General features: G+C 45.8%; 5 protein-coding genes across 5 annotated transcripts; 3 read left to right on the top strand and 2 right to left on the bottom strand.

Moving 5' to 3' along the window:
* Positions 1-236: 236 nt before the first annotated feature.
* LOC9647206 (casein kinase I) lies at positions 237-2779 on the bottom strand. Its single transcript, XM_024686109.1, has 13 exons — positions 2487-2779; positions 2388-2428; positions 2260-2329; positions 2034-2182; positions 1887-1982; positions 1762-1832; positions 1640-1701; positions 1515-1578; positions 1381-1465; positions 1193-1319; positions 1071-1138; positions 811-1008; positions 237-762 (listed from the first exon to the last, which is right to left on the bottom strand). The coding sequence occupies exons 1-13, from the start codon at positions 2560-2562 to the stop codon at positions 409-411; spliced, it is 1461 nt and encodes a 486-aa protein (XP_024541877.1). The 5' UTR covers positions 2563-2779; the 3' UTR covers positions 237-408.
* A 94-nt stretch (positions 2780-2873) lies between these two features.
* On the top strand, positions 2874-6584 carry LOC9658305 (alpha-mannosidase 2). Its single transcript, XM_002981212.2, has 4 exons — positions 2874-3389; positions 3489-3638; positions 3701-3733; positions 3796-6584. The coding sequence occupies exons 1-4, from the start codon at positions 2898-2900 to the stop codon at positions 6559-6561; spliced, it is 3441 nt and encodes a 1146-aa protein (XP_002981258.2). The 5' UTR covers positions 2874-2897; the 3' UTR covers positions 6562-6584.
* Positions 6410-8317, bottom strand: LOC9647205. Its single transcript, XM_024686137.1, has 8 exons — positions 7943-8317; positions 7803-7877; positions 7617-7736; positions 7436-7564; positions 7177-7377; positions 7011-7123; positions 6680-6953; positions 6410-6623 (listed from the first exon to the last, which is right to left on the bottom strand). Exons 1-8 carry the CDS (start codon positions 8288-8290, stop codon positions 6573-6575), a joined length of 1311 nt encoding a protein of 436 aa, XP_024541905.1. The 5' UTR covers positions 8291-8317; the 3' UTR covers positions 6410-6572.
* A 164-nt stretch (positions 8318-8481) lies between these two features.
* LOC9647204 lies at positions 8482-9892 on the top strand. The gene is made up of 2 exons (XM_024686200.1): positions 8482-8702; positions 8753-9892. Exons 1-2 carry the CDS (start codon positions 8489-8491, stop codon positions 9844-9846), a joined length of 1308 nt encoding a protein of 435 aa, XP_024541968.1. The 5' UTR covers positions 8482-8488; the 3' UTR covers positions 9847-9892.
* Positions 9893-18396: 8504 nt separating this feature from the next.
* On the top strand, positions 18397-19818 carry LOC9647203. Its single transcript, XM_024686201.1, has 2 exons — positions 18397-18440; positions 18496-19818. The coding sequence occupies exon 2, from the start codon at positions 18656-18658 to the stop codon at positions 19361-19363; it is 708 nt and encodes a 235-aa protein (XP_024541969.1). The 5' UTR covers positions 18397-18440; positions 18496-18655; the 3' UTR covers positions 19364-19818.
* The last annotated feature ends 2697 nt before the right edge of the window (positions 19819-22515 follow it).

Raw genomic sequence — 22515 nt, 5'->3', positions numbered from 1 at the left:
GTCTCCACACCTCGTCCGGAATCCCACCGCGCTTCCCAGGCACCGCGAGAAATGAGGAGCTCGAACGCTGCCCTCCTCCTCCTCCATCCCTTGCAACTGGCGTCCCGGACGGTGCTCCGATGGCCACAGCACGAAGTTTGACGCGCTCCCTCTCGGCGCTGCGATGATCCATCTCTCTTTCGCAAAACCACTGATAAGTTAATCCCGGAACAAAGTGAACGCGTCGAGACAAGAGCTCAAGCTTCCCGATGAGACGAGTCACATTACGTACGTAAGCATGGACTCCTGTTAATGAAAGAATCACGACGGTAGCAGCAGCGGCGGCGGAAGCTTGCTTTTGTCTCGCGTGAGAAAGCCAAAGCCATGGAGGAAATGAAACAAGGTGGCGGGGGGAAAACTTACTCGATGCTACTGCCTGCTGTTGTTGTGCTCCATCTCGAAGGACAGGCATTCCACTCCCTTGAGTGCTGCCTCGTAGTTCTTGGTGTTAGATGTTGGGGTGCGATTCGCGAGCGTTCTCTTGGGCTCCAGCGCCCCCGGGAGGCCGACCTGGGAGCTCCGCAGGGCCGCCCGGACGAGAGCGCCCGGGGCCATCTTGTTGGAGGACATGATCCGGGACCCGTCCACCACTTCGCCGCCCGGCACGCTCGGCCTCGGGTTTGGGGTCGAGCTTGTGACCACGGCTCTTCTCGACGTGCTCCCGCCTCGAACGAAAGAGGACGAGTGTGTGCGGTCGACGTCTCCCAAGTCTCCCTGCACAACCTGAAAACAAAGATGTTTTTGCTGTCACAAACTACGGAAAATGCTCACCGCTACGTCGCTCCTCTGCTTGGGTGTTTCTACAGCACCACCGCTAAGCCCAGACAACCGGCGTCGTGCGGCCTCGTTTGAGTCGTTCCGCTCCTGAGCACCTGCAAACATAGGGGCCACAAGCTGAGAGGTCGTTCCAATGAAGTAGATACCTGCGTATGGACTAGCACCGGAGCCACTTGTTCCTCCGAGGTTAGGCTGCTACAAGGAAAGCTGGTTAGGAACGAGAGTTTTCCATCCAGATGCTGTATTCTATTTACCAATGCTCGCATTTGCGACTGCTGATATTTCAAGAGTGTCCAGTCAAAAACGTAATCGAATTGGAATCCTAGACACAGTTGAAAAAAGTGAGTTTCCAAGAAGCTAGCTTAGATATATTTACCTTCGCGGATAAAAAGGTCGCGAAAAATTCGTTTCAGATACGAGTAGTCTGGCTTGTCATCAAAACGCAGACACCGGCAGTAGTGGAAGTAAGATGCAAACTCTGGCGGATAACCCTTGCAAAGAGTCTTCACACAAAACCAAAAGAGAAAGTTTGAATACATGGAACTTCCAACACAGAACACATACCTCGATTGGCGTCGCTATTTTCTTCTCGCTTATCTTCTCGTACTTTTGCTTCTTAGTAGCTGCCTTCAGCCCTTGCCAAGGTAGGCTGCACATTGAGTTAGCGATCATCCGATCAGTGTTGCCACTATGCTCACCTTCCTCTTAAGAAATACATAAGAACGTAACCAAGAGATTCCAAATCGTCCCTTCGACTTTGTTCTGGGATGCACTTGTAAGCTTTCATAGCACAGAACACAAGGAAATCAATCTCTGTACGTACCAATCCCAAGGTGAGTGTTGATACTAGCATAGCGAGCTGTTCCTGTCAGATTCTTATTTTCCCTGCGAGACACGAGAACACAAAAGAACACTTGCTTTCAGTTCCAGAAGAGAAAAGCTTACTTATACGGGATGTGTTGGTAAGTCGTCGGATCACGGTATTTTTTGGCCAGCCCGAAGTCAATAATGTAGACCTGACGGCTCTAAACAGGTTACAACCAGTTTTCTCCGAAATATGATCAGCTAACCTGGTTTGCTCTTCGGCCAAGGCCCATCAAGAAGTTATCTGGCTTGATGTCTCTGTGGATAAAACTCTTGGCATGGACTAACTCAACTCGATTGACCTGAACGAAGAAGCAGCTTGTAAGCTTTCGAAGAGAAAGAGTTCTTCTCACCAGCTGATCGGCCAACATGAGCACCGTCTTGAGAGAAAACTTGCGGCCACAAAAATTGAAGAGATCTTCGAGACTGGGGCCGAGCAATTCAATCACCATAACGTTGAAGTCGCCCTCCACTCCATACCATCTAATGTTGGGTATTCCAGCTGCCGGAACAACAGCACATACGCAAATCAGCCTGGAAAAATCCCTCCTCCCCTTTCCTCTCAGGAAAAACTCTTACTTCCTCCTTGTAGAATCCTGTACAGCTTCGACTCATACAGCAGTTGTGGGTGCTTCGTTTTCACGTTTTCCTGGAGCACAAGAACACATTAGAGCCCCGCATTCGCAGTAGCAACGAGAGAAACGCACCAATTTGATAGCAACCTCCTCATTCGTCTGTGTGTGCACTCCTGCAGAGCAAGGAGAAATCATCACTCGCAACTCTCAAGCACAAACCACAGCACTCACCGTGGTAAATCTCGCCGAATGAGCCGCTCCCAATCTTGCGGCCAAGCCTGAATTTGTTCCCTACACGCCGCTCCATGGCTCACTGGATTGGGGGAGAATCTGGCCACAGGAGATCTCCCTAGCGCCTTACAAGCATGATTCCGCGCCGCTGCTGCTGCGCTGCTGCTACGCCATCGCCATCGCGGCGTTCCCAATACGCGCACCCTAGCGCCGCGGCCACAGCGCCTCCCCTATCAAACCCTCGTTCTTGCGCAGTCACCCACCATAGCCAACCATTCCCCTTTCCGTACCCCTCCCGGATGCACGGCGTACGGCCGCGTGTCCTACATTGTTTTGTTTATTTTACTATAGAGGATGTTCTAAAAGCGAGCGAGAAGAGAAGTGGATAGTTCGTCCACCCTCGCCGGCGCGATGGCGGCATCGTCCTCCTCGGGATCGAGCAGCGGCCGCCGCAAGGTGAGAGTGATCCAGAGGCGGCACAGGCTCGTCTACGAGATTTTGGATTGCGGGGTTCGTGGAGGGATCGTGCTCGCGCTGCTGCTCCTGGTTGTAGGTATGGCGATCTACAGCTGGAGCGCCGACCCAATCGTCTCGATGCCGGGAATGCCGATGATTCGCCGCGGCGCCCGCGATCTCAGTCCCTCGAGGGTGCAATTGGAAGCGGTGATGGACATAAGCACCAAGGAGCTCTACGACGCCATAGCCTTCGAGAACAAGGACGGTGGCGCGTGGACGCAGGGATGGGCAGTGAAGTACCGCGGTGACGAGTGGAATCGCGAGAAGCTCAAGGTGTTTGTGGTGCCTCACTCTCACAACGATCCAGGGTGGCTTCGCACGGTGGAGGAGTACTACCAGGAGCGCACGAAACACATACTTTCGACTGTGGTTGGAGCTCTTCGCAAGGTACTCGAGCTTCACACTTTTAGTTCTACCTAGACAAACTTTGAGCATCAAACTTTTAGTTTTAGAAAAACTTCCCTGATCGTCTCCTCTCGTGCTCAGGATCCTCGACGTAAGTTCATCTGGGAGGAGATGTCCTACCTCCATCGCTGGTGGCAAGACGCCTCGGACTCGGAGAAGCAGGATTTCATCCGCCTAGTCAAGAGTGGACAGCTCGAAGTTGTGGGAGGAGGCTGGGTGATGAACGACGAGGTACGAGAGCTAAGAACTAAGAACGTAAATCATCTAAGAACTTGTAAGAACTTGCTCTCCAGGCGAACTCACACCATTTCGCGATCATCGAACAGGTACGTACAAGCAAGCATCCAAACTTTTGGCACTCGGTAGTAACCTCGGTCATGGCTTCCAGATAACCGCAGGGAACCTCTGGCTTCGTGATACCATCGGGGTCACTCCAAGGAACGCTTGGGCGATTGATCCATTCGGTCACTCGGCCACCATGGCGTATCTCTTGCGGAGAATGGGATTCGCCAACATGCTTATCCAGCGAACACACTACGAGGTAAAGAAGGAGCTCGCTCAGCGGCAAAGCCTCGAGTTCATGTGGAGACAAGGCTGGGATTCCGCAAACTCCACCGCCATCTTTTGCCACATGATGCCGTTCTATTCTTACGACATTCCTCACACCTGCGGCCCGGAGCCGGCTGTGTGCTGCCAGTTCGACTACTGGAGGCTTGTGAGAGTTGGACAGGCACAGCGGTGTCCCTGGGGATACAATCCGGAAGAGATCAACGAAGGAAACGTGAGGGAGCGAGCGATGCTGCTGCTCGATCAGTACAGGAAGAAGTCGACGCTGTATCGAAGCAACACTTTGCTGGTGCCGCTGGGTGACGACTTCCGGTACGTGACCCCGCAGGAGGCCGAGCTCCAGTTCACGAACTACCAGGTCATCTTCGACTATATCAGCGCTCACCCGGAGCTCAAGGCTAGCGTCCAGTTTGGAACTCTGGAGGATTACTTCTCTACGCTCCGAGACGAGGTTGCCAGAAGCACAAAGTCGAGCTCGAGGGCCAACGAAGACGAAGTTCCGGGCTTCCCTTCGCTCTCTGGGGACTTCTTCACGTATGCTGATAGAATGCACGACTACTGGAGTGGCTATTACGTATCAAGACCGTTTTACAAGGCCGTGGATCGTGTCCTCGAGCACACACTCCGAGCTGCCAACATTCTGTACGTTTTCACTCACGCGAAGTGCCGGCCGAAGGACACCTCCTCGTTTCCAGCGTCGTACAGCAACGCCATCGTCTCCGCTAGCCAGAACCTCGCGCTCTTTCAGCACCACGACGGAGTCACGGGCACCGCGAGGGATCACGTTGTGGAAGATTATGGAACGCGGATGCACACGTCGCTGGTGGAGCTCCAGGCCTTCATGGCTGCCAGTGTCGAAGCGCTACTTCTCCAGCAGCAGTGCAAGAGCGAGAACTTCCGGCAGTGGTACGAGCCGGAGGAATCTCGCTCCAAGTTTAACATGCTAGCGGTGAAGAAATCCGTCAGACTCGCGAGCGGCCAAGCTCGTCGAGTGGTCTTCTTCAATCCTCTCGAGGAAGCGGTGGAGCATGTGGTGATGGTGGTGGTCGACGATCCGGCAGTGTGTGTGTTCGGCCCAAGCTGGGCCTCGGTTGACAGCCAAATTTCTCCGGAATGGGATGAAACAGGATCGAACTTGTCGACCGGAAGGCATCGCTTGCACTGGACTGCTCTTGTTCCTGCCTTGGGACTCGCAACTTTCTTCGTCAGCTCGGCCGAAGGCGTCGCAGATGGTTCGTCGTGCAAGCGAGCAGTGCCTGCCCGGATCAGAGTTTTCAACTCGGACGACAAGTTCTCTTGTCCCAACGGCTACTCCTGCTCGCTCGAGACTGTGGAGACCCTCGAGATCACCAACGGCTTCCAGACGCTGGGATTCGATTCCACCACCGGGATGTTACGCTCGATCCAGATCTCCAAGGCGGCCTCTCCGTCAACCTTGGTTGCTGTCGAGGAGGACGTTGCTTACTACTCGAGCGCCGGGAGCGGTGCTTATCTCTTCTTGCCCGACGGCGAAGCAAAGTCTCTTGTACAAGCTGGAGGCCTGGTGCTCGTCACAGAAGGCCGAGCGATGCAAGAAGTTCATGTGGTCTTGAAGACCAGCATTGGAGGCGGCGAGCTCTCGAGAAGTGCCAGACTTTATCACAGCGGAGCCACGGGAAGAAAATCCGTCCAGGCCTTGAGCGTGGAGATTAACTATCACGTAGCTCTTCTAGATCACCGCTTCAACAACAAGGAGATCATAGCGCGCTTCAAGACCGGCATCGACAGTGGCAGAGTTTTCCACTCGGACTTGAACGGCTTCCAGACCATCAGGCGAGAAACTTACGACAAGATCCCGCTGCAAGGGAACTACTATCCAATGCCGTCGCTGGCCTTCGTCCAGGACTCTCGGGGCAAGCGCTTCTCGGTCCATAGCCGCCAGGCTCTCGGAGTTGCCAGCTTACAGACCGGCTGGCTGGAAGTGATGCTGGATAGACGGCTCACTCAAGACGATGGTCGAGGCCTCGGGCAGGGAGTCATGGACAACAGGCCGCTCAACATCGTCTTCCAGTTGCTTCTCGAAGAGAATGTGACGAGCTCGGCATCTTTCCACCAGAAGCTCTCGGTTCCCTCGCTCTTATCCCACCGAGTTGGAGCCCAGTTGAACTATCCCATGCACGCGTTCCTGGGAAAGATCGTCGAGAGCTCGGTCGTAATCCAGGAGACGTCGATGGACACGCAGTGGTCGTCTCTAGCTTCGGCATTTCCCTGTGACTTGCACCTGGTCGGGATCAAAGCACTCCGGCCTTCGCAGCTGGAAGACGTCGAGTATGGACTTCTACTCCAGAGAAGAGGATGGGACGAGTCTTACTGCAGGAAAGGAGGAACCGATAGCTGCTCCACACTGGCCACCAGCGCGAAGGTCGACCTCCATTCGACGTTTAGCAACTTGGTGGTGAGCAAAGTCACGCCTTCCAGTCTCAATTTCTTGCACGATCATGCCGAGACGCTGCCCGGCCGGAAGGGCGCTGGAGCGTCAGCAGCAGGGATCGGGATAGTCGAGATGAGCCCCATGGAAATCCAGGCCTACAAGCTTATGGTCGAATGAACGAAGCTTCTCTATTTCTTTTTCTTGTTCTCTTCTTCAACCTTCTGGTACTTTTCATTCGCCTGCAAGGTGGGAGAAATGCTTTTCATCACGCTTCGTAGCCCAACAAAAAGTTTACCTCGGCAAGAGCAACATTTGTGTTGGTCCATTCGCTTTGAAGCATGGCAAGTTTGTTGGAGAGAATCGCGTTTTCTCTACAAATCTGAGCAACTTGTTCAAGCGTGGACAGCGTCGGATCTTTCTCTCCAACTGGAGCTGCGGTCCAGGACGGCCTTGGAGTTAAATGCGCTGTCTGGTACGTGAGTTTGATGGACTTGGCCTGGATATCAGCAAGACGTTTCTGCAGCTCCAGCATCTGAGCTTTCATGGCCATGTACTCAGGTCTTGGAACGCTGCAACAAGAGAAAATAAACATTAAGGAGCCAGGTAACTGGATATGACCGACGCACCTCACAGAGATTTGGTTGCGTGCAGCATCAAGGAAGGTCTGGAAGTGTTGTAGCTCGGTAACAAGCTGCGCGTACTCCGCTTTTAGCTGGTCCTGTTCCACAAGATCTTTCTCCTGGTAGTCGATGAAGAAAGTTAGCTTAGAAGAAAGGGAAGGGAAAAAGTTACGTGTTGGAGTTGGAGTTCCATGGATTTCGATCTCCGAACTTCGGCCTTGGCATCCTTGAGCTCCTGCTTAAGTTCTACCAGCTTTTGCTTGGACTTGTGGACTTGATCATTGGCGGAGTTTAGAGAGTCAGAGGCAGCAGTCAAGCTGGCATGGAGATTCTTGTTAAGGAAGTCGGCATTCTTGACTTGAGTGCTCAACGTCTGTTAATCAGCTGTATGAAATCCAGTAGCACGAGCAATCAAAAGCATAAAAGCTTACCGTCATAGTCTCTTCTATCCGCTCGATGCGCTCTTGGCAGTCCGTAAGAGAGCTCCGCCAGCCTTGCTGACTATCTTCTTTCCACTTGATATCATGCTCGAGCTTGCCAACGAGCTCAAAATATGGAACCTGTTTGACAGGCAAGAACGCTTACTTGGGAACATTGCGAAGGAATAAAAACCTGGAGCTCATGTTTTTCCTTGTCCTCGGCACTGATGTAAAGAGCGAGCTCGAGCTCTTGGAGAATGTCCGTCAAGACGTGTGAGAATGGTACACACATTTGACAAACCTCCTTTAGCACCTGAGGAACAACCAGTTAGGCACCTCATAAAATATTTTGGAGAACGATCGATCAATCGATGTTTACTTCCAAGGACGCAGTGAGGCGCCCAGCATCCGGTTGCCGGGACTGGTAGCGGCACAGCAAATCTGTGAGCTTGTCCTGCAACACAAGATCTGAGAAGGAGTGATTGATCATCAACCAAGGAAACAAAGAGATCAACTTACTTGGCAGGCTAGCGCGCGGGTCTCGCAATCGTTTTCCCAAATCTTGTCAAACTCTTCCGACTGCTGGAGCTTGGCAGGGTCCTCGTCGTCCTCCCAGCGCACAGCTCGCGGCGCCGCCGGCTGCTGCTTGAGCTGCTGCTTGGCTTGCTGCTTGGATCGCTGCTTGGACGAAAGGCCTTTCTCCTTGCCCTTGTCCTTCTCTTTCTGTGGAGCAAACCTGGAGACCCCTTTCTCGCGGATCTTCTGCGCCTGGATTGGAATGAGCTTGATGAGCGCCTCGTGCACCGATGGATTGATGATCCGTGGAGCAGGGGCAGCAGCGCCATGGTCGCCGTTGGTGCCCTTCATCTATCTAGCCTAGGTCGGAGAGTAGAAGAGTCGCTTTGTACCACTGGGCTGATGTGGCGCTGAGCTGGCAGCTCTCGCTTTTTGAAAATGGCGGGAAAACAAGTAATTTAAAGCTCAAAGACCCTAAAGTCTAAAAGTGGCAGACACCAAGGATATACCTGGATATTCTTGTGTTAAACCCTAAGGGATTGGTTGCTTATGGCGGCGGAGGTGGTGCGCTCACTGGTGAGTGGCGTCGATTTCGAGCTCTTCACAGCGGACGACTTCCAAAATCTTTCCGCGGCGGGGTTCGTGGATGCCAACGCTTATCTCCGAGCTCAGGATGTCGGGCGGCTCGAGAAGTCTCTCGAATTGGCACTCCCAACTCGCATTCAGCAAGTCAATGCTTTGCTAGTGGCCTTCGCACCTGCTGGTACGTCGTCTTTCTTTCCTCTCGTGTGCCAGTGACCCGCTTCTCGACAGAAAGGATGAAAAGAAAGCGGGAGGACAAGGCCGTGATGATTGAACAGCGATATAAGGAGCTGCAGGAATTGTACGCTGGCAAGGATTGCTCATTCCTGTGGGATGGAGGAGCTGTTTACTCGGGGCTGCTTCGACCAACTCTTAATCCCCCTGAAAACTTGGACGACAAGTACAACTACATTGGTCGTGCTGGCGCTGAGAAGCTCCATTCTAGCATTTTGAAGCTCCACAATGCAAATCGATTGCAGGTCATTGGGGCTAAAGGCAGTGGCAAGAGTACTGTCATGAGCACCGAAGCCGGCTTCCTCCTCGCCAACGGCAAAAAGGTGGTGTATATCTCGGCAAGCCGTTACATCTCAGAGCCGGACAGGGTTCTGCTCGAGGCTTTGCTGCTTGCATTTGGCCAGTGCAAGACCGTGTGGGAGGAGTTGCAGAATTTGCCCAGTGTAGAAGACCTGGTGGTGTGGTGCGAGGGCAGGACAGGTTTGCTTTTTATCATCGATGAGTGGGAAGAGCTTGATCCAAAAACGAATGATACGGTGGAGCCACAGCTGCTTCATCGCCTGAAAGCTCACCTGGTTCGTGCCTCTGGAGTCAGTGTTCGCATCACAGTCTTGTCCATAGACAGCCCCAGGCAATATGAGGCTGAAGACTATGAGCTAACTGAAGAGTTTGACGGTCCCTACACGGAAGAGGAGCTGAATACATGGATTGCGCAGGCAAATCTACCAGCTTCTGCGCTGCTGGATCTGGATAATCTGACGGGGGGAATACCGCGCTTGTTACGCTTCTACGGAGAATGTGGTGGCGACAGGCAGAAGTGGCTGAAACATATTGAAGAGAAGTACGAGCATAAGCTCTGGACGGAATTCGTTGGAAAGCTGGACTCGAAGGAAGATCTGGTCGCTGCTATCAACATGGTGATGGGTGATGGAAAACTACATCCGCGGCTAGCTCCGAAGATCAAGCTTACCTGCTTCTGCAAAGACCTTAATAAGAGATTTCGGGTTCTGTCACCTTACTTTCGAACCCAGGCAGAGACCCTGTTAACAAAAAAGGGAAAGGAGCTGGACAAAGAAGCTGCTGCTGGTTAAACTGTTTCTTACTTAATTCGGAATATATTTGTGAGCGTTTTAAACACCTCTTTAGAAATGTTGGCACATTATAATTGTTAGAATATGCTAGAATTCAAGTACATCCTAACAGAAACCAAATATATTTTAAGTAATAGGAACAAAACTTGAAATTTCCACTTAGTTTTGCAGCATTGTAAGAAATTCTATATTATAATAACACTATTCAAATAAACAGTCAAACGTAACTCAGGTAAAGTATTAATTTAAAGTATTTTCCATTTTAAAATTGAATAGTTCAGAAATGTTTTGAAGATTCCTCTCAAAATTCATTGTTAAAGACCTCACCATTGGAAAAAGGCACTTGGTATTAGGACTGCACTTCAATGAAAATTTGCATTATATAAAGATGATGTACATTTTGCAAAAGACAGTTACTTGAATCAATGAAAATGGATGTTAGAAATGCACAATTATATTTCGATTTAAACTAAACATCATGCGTTTTATACCTTCTTCTTTGGCTAACTTATGGTCAGAATCAACTTAAGCTGCCACCTTTGGGCCCTTTCAATCTTGAGGTCTAGTATTTGCACTTTTGTGATAAGTTCAGTCTACTTGCTTTCATGTCATTTCTTATTCAGAGCTTGGAACACCAAGAAACAGTACCTCGGCTTTGATGATATGTCTGATCATGTTAGAGAATATCTAGTTACTAGTTTGTATAAAATTCAGAAAGTTTGAGTTTCAAAAACCCTCTGCACATTAAACCTGAATTATTGTTTCAATTCTCACAAGTCATTACTAGCTCCTGAAGTCCCCCTGTGTGAGTAGGGTGAATCTGCCCCTTTTGACCAACTTGTTACTGCTGAATTTGTTCCTTTTGACCAACTTGTGACTGTTGCTTTTGGTGGGAGGAACAACATTAAAGGAGCCATGCAAGTGTGCAAAAAATACACCATTTAGGTAAAAACCCAGCAAGTACTTCTGCCAATAGAACCCATTAACACAAAACAGTATAAGTCAATTTTGACCTGATGATGTGTGCCCATTTACATTGATGGTCTAGAGGATGGTTTTGCAAGGCTGATTGTGGCAACAATAGAGGGAGATAGTGCCTTGTTTGTCTTGACAATCCTCTCCAGTGTAGCTGGCTTAAATGCAAATGTGGACACATGAGATCTCAGCTTTCTTTGGAGGCCTAACTCAACATCATGAAAGTCAAACACAATCTTAATTGTGTGGCACTATGGAAAAGTTGGCTCCACATCATGCAGGTCCCATGGTATGTGGTCACACACGAACTTAGTTGTCATAGATACAGGTAAGAGGAGACCTAGCTTGAAGGTAGAATAAATGGCATGTCACCACTTGTGATATTTGAAGTAGCTTTTGTCTAATGACACTTCTAGGTATATAGACTCGACTAGTGGATTTATATTCCATTTATTCATATTGGACTCTCACACTGCTAAAATTCCATATTATAACTAGTTCTCAATTGTATTATATTTACCATTTGATGATATCAAGGAATTAGCATTTAGTTAGACATGATTTTTAGTTTATCTAAATGATATCAACTTCCATTCAAAATCATCCTTTTGAACGTGCAGAAATTACTTCCCAAACTTTGGTAACCTTGCCTTCTAACAACCGTCAAAACCACATTTTACCACACTATTTTGACTTTGCATATTTTATGAACCATTTGTACTTGACATCCTAATATCAATTTACTAAAATCCATCTGTTAGTTTATTAATGCCTCTCCTTTCACAAATGTTTTGGCTACCATTTAACTTAGTATGGATACTTCTAGTTTCACGAGCTTTCATAGGCTTTATATGAGACACAAATCCCAAAGCCCCAAAAGTGGAGCCGAAAGGGTGCCACGTGGTAGTGGCTGAAGCGGAAGCCAAACGAGAGTAACATGTTTGGACTAAAAACTCTGACTTAGACAGTCAAGAGTGGGAGTGCAACTCCCAACGAAGTGCTCAAAAATAAGCATGAAACAAGCAATAAGTGAGTCTCTAAAAAAGGGACACAAGAGGACCAACATATAACACGTGGTGGAGTTTGAGATGGAGTTCGAGATAGACCCGAGATAAAGTTTGAGATGGAGTTCGAGATGGACCTGAGATGAAGTCCGAGATGGAGTTTGAGATGGACCCAAGATAGAGTCCGAGATGGACCCAAGATGGACCCGAGATGGAGTCTGAGATGGAGTTCAAGATGGACCCGAGATGGAGTCTGAGATGGAGTCCGAGATGGAGTCTGAGATGGAATCGAGACCAAGACTGAGACCGAGTCCGAGTCCAAGTCCGAGTCTGAGTCCGAATACTAATACAAGCTGTTGGGTGAAAGCCCAAAGTGATCATCCCCCAATAGGGGGGCTGTAGAGGGTTCCAAAAGTATAGTAGGGAGAGTGTGGGGGTTCAACCCTAGTGGAGCTAGTTTGGTCAGGAAAGGCCAATTTGGCCCAAGAAAGCTATACCCAGGTGTTGGGTGATGAGATAACCATTGGGAAGTCCAAGGCTAGAATGAATATGGACCGACAAGTGGGGTAATTTGGTGAAGTGTTCAAAAATTGGCTTTAGTTCCCCTGGGAAATCAAATGGTTGATGTTCCCAGTCCAAGCATGGGTGGCTGTAACGCACCTTATCTCTCTCCCCTTAAGCCAACTGGAAAAGGGGCAATTGCTTGATGAGAGAGCCCTTAGTGACTATTTTATCCCCATTTATCCCCCAAGGTTCCAAGGATCCACGGTGACAGTATATCTAAATCTCATCCCATGATCACATGCGCTACACTCACCCCCCCTTCAGAGATGTCAATGTCCTCATTGACTATTGACTAGCAACCCCTACTGCCCCCTTCAGAGATGTCAATATCCTCATTGACTATTGACTAGCAACCCCTACTGAGCCAAGGGGAACCAGCACCTCCATTTCCGCACTCAATCTACCAATCCTTAAGCCAACTGAAAAAGGGGCAATTGCTTGATGAGAGAGCCCTTAGTGACTATTTTATCCCCATTTATCCCCCAAGGTTCCAAGGATCCACGGTGACAGTATATCTAAATCTCATCCCATGATCACATACGCTACACTCACCCCCCCTTCAGAGATGTCAATGTCCTCATTGACTATTGACTAGCAACCCCTACTGCCCCCTTCAGAGATGTCAATGTCCTCATTGACTATTGACTAGCAACCCCTACTGAGCCAAGGGGAACCAGCACCTCCATTTCCGCACTCAATCTACCAATCCTTCCATTGTGTAGACCAGTTATTCCATGTGAGGCAACTAGTCATCCACCTGTACCGCAGTCCCACAGTGGATACCTTCGTCCGTGGATACTCCACACAAGAGGAAGGACGTACGCATGGATGCCCAATACGTACGATTTCAAATTTAGGGGTAGGAATATACCTTACTCAAGGGTATACAAGAGGAAGGACGTACGCATGGATGCCCAATACGTACGATTTCAAATTTAGGGGTAGGAATATACCTTACTCAAGGGTATATTATACTTTTAAGTAGCCACTAATCAATGGGAATCGAACCCGTGCCATTTGCTCTGATACCAACTGTAGCGCACCTTATCTCTCTCCCCTTAAGCCAACTGGAAAAGGGGCAATTGCTTGATGAGAAAGCCCTTAGTGGCTATTTTATCCCTATTTATCCCCCAAGGTTCCAAGGATCCACGGTGACAGTATATCTAAATCTCATCCCATGATCACATGCGCTACAGTGGCACTATCTACTTAGATACTTGCTGTGGCTCAATGAAACCTCTCTCTTAGCCCATGGCTAGAGCACCCAAAAGCAAAAAGTGGGGAGAGTACCCATGAGGTTCGTGTAGGGCCACGGTGTTTTGAAATGTTGTCCCAAAGTCCCAGACTATGGAAAGGAAGAGAAATAGTCCTTTGGTGTACTAACCAAGGATACAATTATGTGATGAGGAAGTCCTACAGGACATTAAGATTTAGTAGTCAGGCATGTGGGCTTTGTCCCAGTGGAAGTGTTGGTGAATATGGCCATGGACAGAAAAGGAACTTGATAAGGACTATAAAAGGGATATTAAGGAAGGTTATTCCCTATGTCTGCAGGCATCTTAAGGATGCTAAAGAGTGGATTTAGGACGACTACTCATGGACGGATGGCCTAGTCTTTAAGACATGGGACTATGATGTAGGTGGTGTTAGAGCATTAGTATGGCAAAGGTGAATGGGCGTGGCCTTAGCGTAATGGGCTGATATGTCAATGGTACCTTTGGGTGTCGGTCACGAGATTAGACATGTGGAGCATTTAGACCAAATGCAAAAGTTGAATGGTAAGGATGTCATTTTTAAGGTGAACAAGCCCCAAATCCAGAAGAAGACTTATGGAGATTATGAGTGAGACTCTTCCAAGTGGTTTGAAGTGTGGTTAAGGGACTAAAGTAAAATGGAAAATTTAGTCACTTACATTTTATATCCATCACCCAATTTAACATTAAAACTTTCATATTTTAAACTCTTTATGGCACCATAGTTATAATTAATAAACCCTTGAGCTCATTCTTGATTCCTCACTCTCTTAATTTGCGGCCTTATACATTCATTTTACTTATTCTCCTTCATGCTAGGAGGTAAATTTTTCACTTAATTGTGCTTTAGCAAGTATTTTTAATTTATAATTACACATATTAGGATTAACATTGTTACTTATGGGCAGTCCCCATTACTTAAAAATGGCAATATCATTTTAGCTTTATCCACTTTAGATAATTAAGGTTTCTTTTGTCTTTAGCTTTTCTTAAACTTAAACTTTAGATTCTATCCATCATTCTTTATGGGCCTTACTAAAAACTATTTCTTCAATGTTTTATATGTTTATATATTTAAATATAGACTTCTTAGAAAAATGAACATTTTCTTATTCAACAATGACTCATTATATTATACATAAGCAATTTATCCCTCAAGGGATATCTCAAACTTGTTTCGTATCCCAACAAAAAGTTTAAGGAAGTTAACTTCCACCACTTTAATCAATTATATCAAAATTATGCTTAATTACCTCAAAGTTAAAGCTATGATGTTCTAGAACTCATTATATCAAAACACAAGCCTTTTAGCTTAGGCTGGGTTAATTTTGTTTCCTTCAAAACTCCTTCATAAACTGGCCATCTTCACCCATTCAATGTATATTTTAATGAAATATTTAATATCTCCACACTATCAGCTTTATGAGTTTATCTTTATAACATATTCCATGCCTTTTGCCAAGACTAGAATATCTAATAATGGCTAAAACAGAACTTTCCTCAAAAATTATTTTCCTTTCTAAATATTTTTTCATGTTTTACACATGGCACTCTCAACCACTAATGAGGTACTCATTATTTTCATATTTGAATCTTAAGATTGTTTTAGCCCTTGGCTAAACTCAACACAAATATAAATTTTTGAAACTATCCCTTAACTCCACTAAATCACTAAGCATTAGACTTATTAGTTTTGCAACAACACAAATATAAATTTTTGAAACTATCCCTTAACTCCACTAAATCACTAAGCATTAGACTTATTAGTTTTGCAACTTAAAAGTTCATAATGTCATATTCACTCTTTTTGTATGTCATCACCCACCACCTGATATAGCCTTTCTTAATTACATTAGTTCCCCTAAAGTACTCCGTTTACAATCTTATATGGACCCCTAAAGTTTAGAAGACAATCCTTTTATACTACTTACTCTTGATTGTTCAAATTAGAACTTTTGATCTAAATATGTTACATTTGTTAGACTTTTGCTTTGGCCATTAACACACTTTCATTCATTTATGAGATTTAGGGATTTGTGTTTCACACTCTTCTCAACATTTAACAACTCTATTAGGGAGGGTTTCTTTCTTACTAATCTGCAATTTAGATGGCATTTGATAAAGATGATGTAATTTCTCAAAGGCATTGTTATAGTTGTTAATATGTTCAAATATTTGTTTGAAGACATTTAAAAGAAAGCTTTAATCCACATGAGTTACTGTACTCAAATTATTATACCAGTACAATGCTATTCTTTGCAAATGATTGGAAAACTTGCATAAACATTAGACATAATATATTTTTCTTTCCTTTTGCTTAGGTTTAGTTGGATTTCTTTCATGGGAACTCTAAAGTTTACATATATCATAAATTTGATCTCTTCACTATAATTGTTATTTATCATTCTTAGGACAATGAGTTTGATTGTTCAATTACATTCTTATAATATTGATAAGTTATATGAATTACTGCTCCATAGACAAGGGAGGAAGTTGTTACAAAGGAATATATTACTCAACTATGGATGAAAAGAAGAGGAGAAACAAAAGAAAAAGAAATAGAAAAAATTATAAAAATAAAAACTATTTAAACAATACAAAAGTTAAATCTAAACAAAAACTATATATCCATGCACTTCTCTCAACCAATGTGCATATTCATATTAGCCATTTATAAGTGAGTGGTCTAGAAAATCAAATCCAACAGTTGTTAAAGTCCTACTAAACTTATAATAATATATAACATTGGAATTATAGATTTAGACCTCACAAATGAAAATATTCCTTAAAACCCTAAAGTTGAACACACAAAGTAGTTTTTTTCTTTTGTCTAGAAGACAATTCTCCGCATATCCCTGCAATAAGCTCTCCTGTAAGGCACATGCCTCACTGTCATTGCCCATCGCAGCTTGCAAAAACCATTACAGTTGCCGGCATCATTCGGAAAAATCCTTGCATTTACCGTGCATCTGGATGAGCAAATTTGCCACGAAAACGTTCTCTCTATTTCTTACGAGCTAGATCTAGTTGTGTATACAGTGAAGTCTTTGGACTTGGTACCATTAAAATGGCAATTTGATAGCTCTTCAAGCTTTACTTTGTTTTAGGCAAAAGATCTATTCTTTCTTGCTCTGCAACATCATCTTGTATTCCCGCTGAGGAATGGAGAGACAGACATAAGGCCCCCATGAACGCTACAAGCAGTCACAAGAGCCGACCACGCACGGAGTTCTAACGATAAAATCCCGAGCCTCCTGAAGCTTCCCCGCGCGACACAAGAGATCAAAGTGCTCGCCATTGGGATCCAATCCACAGTCTTACATTGCGAGAAACAATTCCCTCGATTCTTCGAAGAATCCTCTCCAGCTACAACCCACTAGAGAGCTCGTGAAAGTCACAGTGGTCAGAGAAGCTCCAATTTCCCTCAAGAGCTTCCAAAGCACCGGCCATATGCCCAAACTGGGCATATGCTCCAATCATCGTATTCCACAGGATAGGATCTACCATAGACACGTGATCGCCCTCCGCCCGTACGAGGTCGCCACACTTGCTGTACATAGTCACCAGTGCGTTGAGCATTGCCGTGGCTTTCGAGGATAAACTCCGTGCAAGAGCCTCCCCACCGCCTGATCCGTACACGCATCGATCGACAATTCCATTGCAATTCCTCAGGACTTGGAATCATGGAATCCAAATCTACACATTCTAGTTAGCTGTGGCTCAGCATCAAGCTTCCTGTAATAGAACTGGCGGCAGTCCAGGACTGGTTTGCGAGCGAGCTGAGGGGATGTGGGCGGCGGCGGGAGATCGAACGTGGCAGGGAGATCCACGCCCAGCTCCACACCTCTGGCTATGGCGGCGACAGGTATCTAGGGAATCTTCTCGTCCAGATGTATGGGGAGTGTGGATGCGTGGAGGACGCCCATGCAGCGTTTGAGGCTATCTACGAGAGGAATTCCTTCTCGTGGAACATCATGCTCGCGGCATATACCCGTAATGGGCATTTGCAAGAGACCAAAGAGATGTTTGACCTGCGAAGAATGTGGTGACGTGGAACGCCATGCTGGCGGCATACTCGCAGAACGAGGTCCTCACTCTGCTCCGTGCCATGTGGCAGGAAGGCATTGGTGCCACGGAGGTGACGTGGGTATGCGCGCTGGATGCGTGTGGCACTTGGCGCAGGGAGTCCAAGCCTATAGGTTGGTCAAAGAATCTGGTTGCGAATCTTTCAAGGTATCTAACGCGGCCATCACCATGTTTGCGAGATGTGGTGCTCAATCGAAGAGACGGCCACATTGACAATGCGCTCATCGCCATGTACAGCAAATGAGGACCGCGTTCGTGAGTGTTCTTGGCGCTTGTGGGGGATTTTTTTTGAAGACAATTAAAAGAAAAATTTAATCCACATAGCTCAGCACCTTTGGTTCCCCTCAAACGCACTAAAAGCAAGCAAAAAACTCCATAGCTCAAAGCTCAAAGATACATCGTCTAAAGTCTAAAAGTGGCAGACATCAGTTAAACATCGTCATACCCTAAAGTGGCACAATATACCTGGATATTCTTGTGTTAAACCCGGTTGGTTGCTTATGGCGGCGGAGGGCGTGGTGCGCTCACTGGTGAGTGGCGTCGATTTCGAGCTGTTCACAGCGGACGACTTCCAAAATCTTTCGGCGGCGGGGTTCGTGGATGCCAACGCTTATCGCCGAGCTCAGGGTGTCGGGCGGCTCGAGAAGGCTCTCGAATCGGCACTCCCAACTCGCATTCAGCAAGTCAATGCTTTGCTAGTGGCCACCTGCTGGTACGTGCTTCCGTCTTTCTTTCCTCTCGTGTGCCAGTGACCCGCTTCTCGACAGGAAGGATGAGAAGAAAGCGGGAGGACAGGGGCGTGATTATTAAACAGCGATACAAGGCGCTGCAGGAATTGTACGCTGGCAAGGATTGCTCATTCCTGTGGGATGGAGGAGCTGTTTACTTGGGGCTGCTTCTACCAACTCTTAATGCAAACATGGAAACATGGACGACAAGTACAACTACATTGGTCGTGCTGGCGCTGAGAAGCTCCATTCTAGCATTTTGAAGCTCCACAATGCAAATCGCTTGCAGGTCATTGGGGGTAAAGGCAGTGGCAAGAGTACTGTCATGAGCACCGAAGCCGGCTTCCTCCTCGCCAACGGCAAAAAGGTGGTGTATATCTCGGCAACCCGTTACATCTCAGAGCCGGACAAGGTTCTGCTCGAGGCCTTGCTGCTTGCATTTGGCCAGTGCAAGACCGTGTGGGAGGAGTTGCAGAATTTGCTCAGTGTAGAAGACCTGGTGGCGTGGTGCGAGGGCAGGACAGGTTTGCTTTTCATCATCGATGACTGGGAACAGCTTGATCCAAGGACGAATGATAAGGTGGAGCCACAGCTGCTTCATCGCCTGAAAGCTCACCTGGTTCGTGCCTCTGGAGTCAGTGTTCGCATCACAGTCTTGTCCATAGACAGCCCCGAGCCATATGAAAGTGCAAAACTTGACAAGGCTGAAGACTATATGCTAACTGAAGAGTTTGACGGTCCCTACACGGAAGAGGAGCTGAATACATGGATTGCGCAGGCAAATCTACCAGCTTCTGCGCTGCTGGATCTGGATAATCTGACGGGGGGAATACCGCGCTTGTTACGCTTCTACAAAGAATGTGGTGGCGACAGGCAGCAGTGGCTGAAACGCCAAGTACGAGGATAAGCTCTGGACGGAATTCGTTGGAAAGTTGGACTCGAAGGAAGATCTGGTCGCTGCTATCAACATGGTGGTGGGTGATGGAAAACTACCTCCGCGGCTAGCTCCGAAGATCAAGCTTACCTGCTTCTGCAAAGACCTTAATGGCAGATTTCGGCTTCTGTCACCTTACTTTCGAACCCAGGCAGAGACCCTGTTAACAGGAAAGGGAAAGGAGCTGGACAAGAAGCTGCTGCTTTCAGACATACAGTTGTGGACAGAAGCAGTAGAAGTGGACTGTAAAAGTGAGCTTGCAGAAAGGAACCCCTCTCGCATCAGCTGGCACATTGAAGGCCTAGTGATCAGCGTCATTCGGATACAGGGGAGGCTGTTTGATGACGCTTATTCGTTCAAGAGGTACAGGACGTATGCCCATGGGCACGAAGTAGCTGCTCTTCGCAATGTAGGGTTCCAGGACTTGCGGGGGGGGGGGGGGGGGTGTCTTGATGGGTCCTCAAGCATTGGTAGCTCTTCAGATTACAGTTGCTCAGTGGAAGGCAAAGGAGAAGAAAAGGTCTCATACAGTGTGGAAGGATGAGGTCCTTCCGGAATGGAAAAAAGGACTGGGAGCTGCCACGGTCGAGTCCTTGTACTACTATGCCATGCCTGATACAGTGAAGCTGGAAGGCTTGCAGGTGACGTGGCAGGCTTCAAAAGTCTAAGCGATATAGACGAATCGCTGAAATGGTTCGACCAGATTAAGCTCACAGAGCCAAAGATCCCGTCAAAGAAGCAGGCTACTAGGTTCTGTTGGGGAAAGAATAGAACCTGTGAGAACTGTGCCAACTGCAAGCTTCACTTTGAGGGAGAAGCGTGTGCTTGTGAGTACAGGTGCAGGTGGCATCCAGCTTAGGATGATCAAGTGGTTAAACTGTTTCTTACTTAATTCGGTTAAGTCAGTTTTGACTTGATGATTTGTGCCCTCTTACAATGATGGTCTAGAGGATGGTTTTGCAAGGCTGATTGTAACAACAATAGAGGGAGAGTGCCTTGTTCGTCTTGACAATCCTCTCAGATGTAGCTGGCTTAAATGCAAATGTTGACACATGCAATCTCAACTGTCTTTTGAAGCCTAATTTAACATCATGCAAGTCAAACACAATCTTATTTGTGCCAGGTGGCACTGTGGACAAAACTGGCTCCATATCATACAGGTCCCATGGTATGTGGTCACACACGAACTTTGAAATAGATACAGGTAAGAGGAGACCTAACTTGAAGGTAAAATAAATGGCAAATCACCACATTTGATATTTGAAGTGGCTTTTATCTAATGACACTTCTAGGTATATAGATTGGACTATATTCCATTTATTCATATTGGATAAAATTCCATTTGATGATATTAAGAAATTAGTATACAATTAAACATGATATTTAGTTTATCTAAATGATACCAACTTCCATTCAAAATCATCCTTTCAAACATGCGGGAATTACTTCCCCAACGTTAATAGTATCACCTTCTGGCAAGTTTTAAAACCATACTTTTATTGCACTATCCTGATTTTGCATATGTTATGAACCATTTATACTTAACTTCTTAAATATTAATTTACTCTTTTAGAACATTGAAAAGACTCTAGCCTTCAGTTTATTAATGCCTTTAGTTTCATAAACTTTTTGGCTACTATCTAGCTTTGTATGGAGACTTTCAGTTTTATGAGCTTTCATAAGGTTTATATCCATCACCCAATTTAATATTAAAGCCTCCATGTTTTAAACTCTTCATAGCACCATAGTTATAATTAATAAACCCTCAAGTTCATTCTTGGTTTCTCACTCTTAACTTGTGGCCTCATACATTCATTTTACTTATTATCCTTCATGCTAGGAGGTAAGCTTTTCACTTAATTGTGCCTTAGTAAATATTTTTAACTTATAATCACACATATTGGGATTAACATTATTACTTATGGGCACTCCCCATTATTTAGCAATGCCAGCATTGTTTTAGCTTTATCCACTTTAGATAATTAAGGTTTCTTTTGTCTTTAACTTTTCTTAAACTTAAATTTTAAATTCTATCCATCATTATTTACGGATTTAGTCCCTTTGGCCTTACTAAAAAATATTTTTTCAATGTTTTATATGTTGATATATTTTAGTTTAAACTTATTAGAAATGAGTATTTTATTATTTAACAATGACTCACTATATCATGACATAAGCAATTTATCCCTCAAGGGATATTTTAAACTTCTTTCTTATCATAATAAAAATTCTGAGGAAGTTAACTTCCACCATTTTAATCAATTATATCAAAGTTATACTTAAATTACCTCAAAATTATCACGACAAAAGTTCTCATGTGCTGTTTTTTAATATTACACTCAATATAAGTTTTACCTTATGGCATTTTAATGCACTAAAAATACATCAATTTAAACATTTGAGCAAATGTGACATTATTATTTACAAAAAAAATATTAGTTTTAAAAAATCTTGTGGTATTGCAATTTTTACAATTCCACTTCAAACCCTCTTTACAGCTTTTATTATCAGATTGATATCTCATTGGTCAATGACATTTTTCACATTCTCTCTCTTCTAGAAGAAGACAAATCATAATACAAAAAGTAAAAGAATTTACTTTATTATTCGTTCTCTCAATAAGATTAGGAAAAGGAAATAATACTGTCTTAAATATGATTTATATATTCCAATCTAACCATAATACTAAAGAAAATGAATAAGATAAGAAAGAAAATATAAAGAGCACAAACATAAAACACAAAGAGGAAAAACATAAACCCAAATGTAAGTTATATACTTATAAATTATAGCCGTTCAGTCACTGGCTAATTATAAAATTATAGTCATTAATATATCTGTTAACAACATCTACTAATTAAAATCTAACGTTCCTAATTTAGAGTTAATCATAAAACATTTAAGGTGGACCACGTAAGAGAGCAATTCCCTTGATCCTTCAAAGAATCCTCTCGAGCTATAACCCACTAGAGAACTTGTGAAAGTCACAGTGGTCGGAGAAGCTCCAGTTTCCCTCAAGAGCTTCCAAAGTGCTGGGCATATGCCCAAACTGAGCATACGCTTCTACCATGGTGCCCGTACGAGGTCGCCACACTTGCTGTACATAGTCACCAGTGCGTTGAATA

The sequence above is a fragment of the Selaginella moellendorffii genome, unplaced genomic scaffold, assembly GCF_000143415.4.
Source record: "Selaginella moellendorffii unplaced genomic scaffold, v1.0 SELMOscaffold_47, whole genome shotgun sequence".
NCBI classification, from domain to species: Eukaryota; Viridiplantae; Streptophyta; class Lycopodiopsida; order Selaginellales; family Selaginellaceae; genus Selaginella; species Selaginella moellendorffii.
The sequence above is the reverse complement of the archived record's forward strand: the minus strand, read 5'-3'. Positions and strand labels throughout refer to the sequence as shown.

Excerpts from the sequence above, each read along its gene's own strand:
- LOC9647206 (XM_024686109.1), bottom strand. The coding sequence starts at position 2,562 with ATGGAGCGGCGTGTAGGGAACAAATTCAGGCTTGGCCGCAAGATTGGG. Across the intron at positions 1,833-1,886 it reads TTGGCCGAAGAGCAAACCAG|GTCTACATTATTGACTTCGG; the intron begins GTTAGCTGATCA and ends TAGAGCCGTCAG. Across the intron at positions 1,579-1,639 it reads CAACACTCACCTTGGGATTG|AACAAAGTCGAAGGGACGAT; the intron begins GTACGTACAGAG and ends AGTGCATCCCAG.
- LOC9658305 (XM_002981212.2), top strand. The coding sequence starts at position 2,898 with ATGGCGGCATCGTCCTCCTCGGGATCGAGCAGCGGCCGCCGCAAGGTG. Across the intron at positions 3,390-3,488 it reads TGGTTGGAGCTCTTCGCAAG|GATCCTCGACGTAAGTTCAT; the intron begins GTACTCGAGCTT and ends TCTCGTGCTCAG. Across the intron at positions 3,734-3,795 it reads ATTTCGCGATCATCGAACAG|ATAACCGCAGGGAACCTCTG; the intron begins GTACGTACAAGC and ends CATGGCTTCCAG.
- LOC9647205 (XM_024686137.1), bottom strand. The coding sequence starts at position 8,290 with ATGAAGGGCACCAACGGCGACCATGGCGCTGCTGCCCCTGCTCCACGG. Across the intron at positions 6,954-7,010 it reads CGCAACCAAATCTCTGTGAG|CGTTCCAAGACCTGAGTACA; the intron begins GTGCGTCGGTCA and ends CTCTTGTTGCAG. Across the intron at positions 6,624-6,679 it reads CAAATGTTGCTCTTGCCGAG|GCGAATGAAAAGTACCAGAA; the intron begins GTAAACTTTTTG and ends CCCACCTTGCAG.
- LOC9647204 (XM_024686200.1), top strand. The coding sequence starts at position 8,489 with ATGGCGGCGGAGGTGGTGCGCTCACTGGTGAGTGGCGTCGATTTCGAG. Across the intron at positions 8,703-8,752 it reads AGTGGCCTTCGCACCTGCTG|AAAGGATGAAAAGAAAGCGG; the intron begins GTACGTCGTCTT and ends GCTTCTCGACAG.
- LOC9647203 (XM_024686201.1), top strand. The coding sequence starts at position 18,656 with ATGGACGACAAGTACAACTACATTGGTCGTGCTGGCGCTGAGAAGCTC.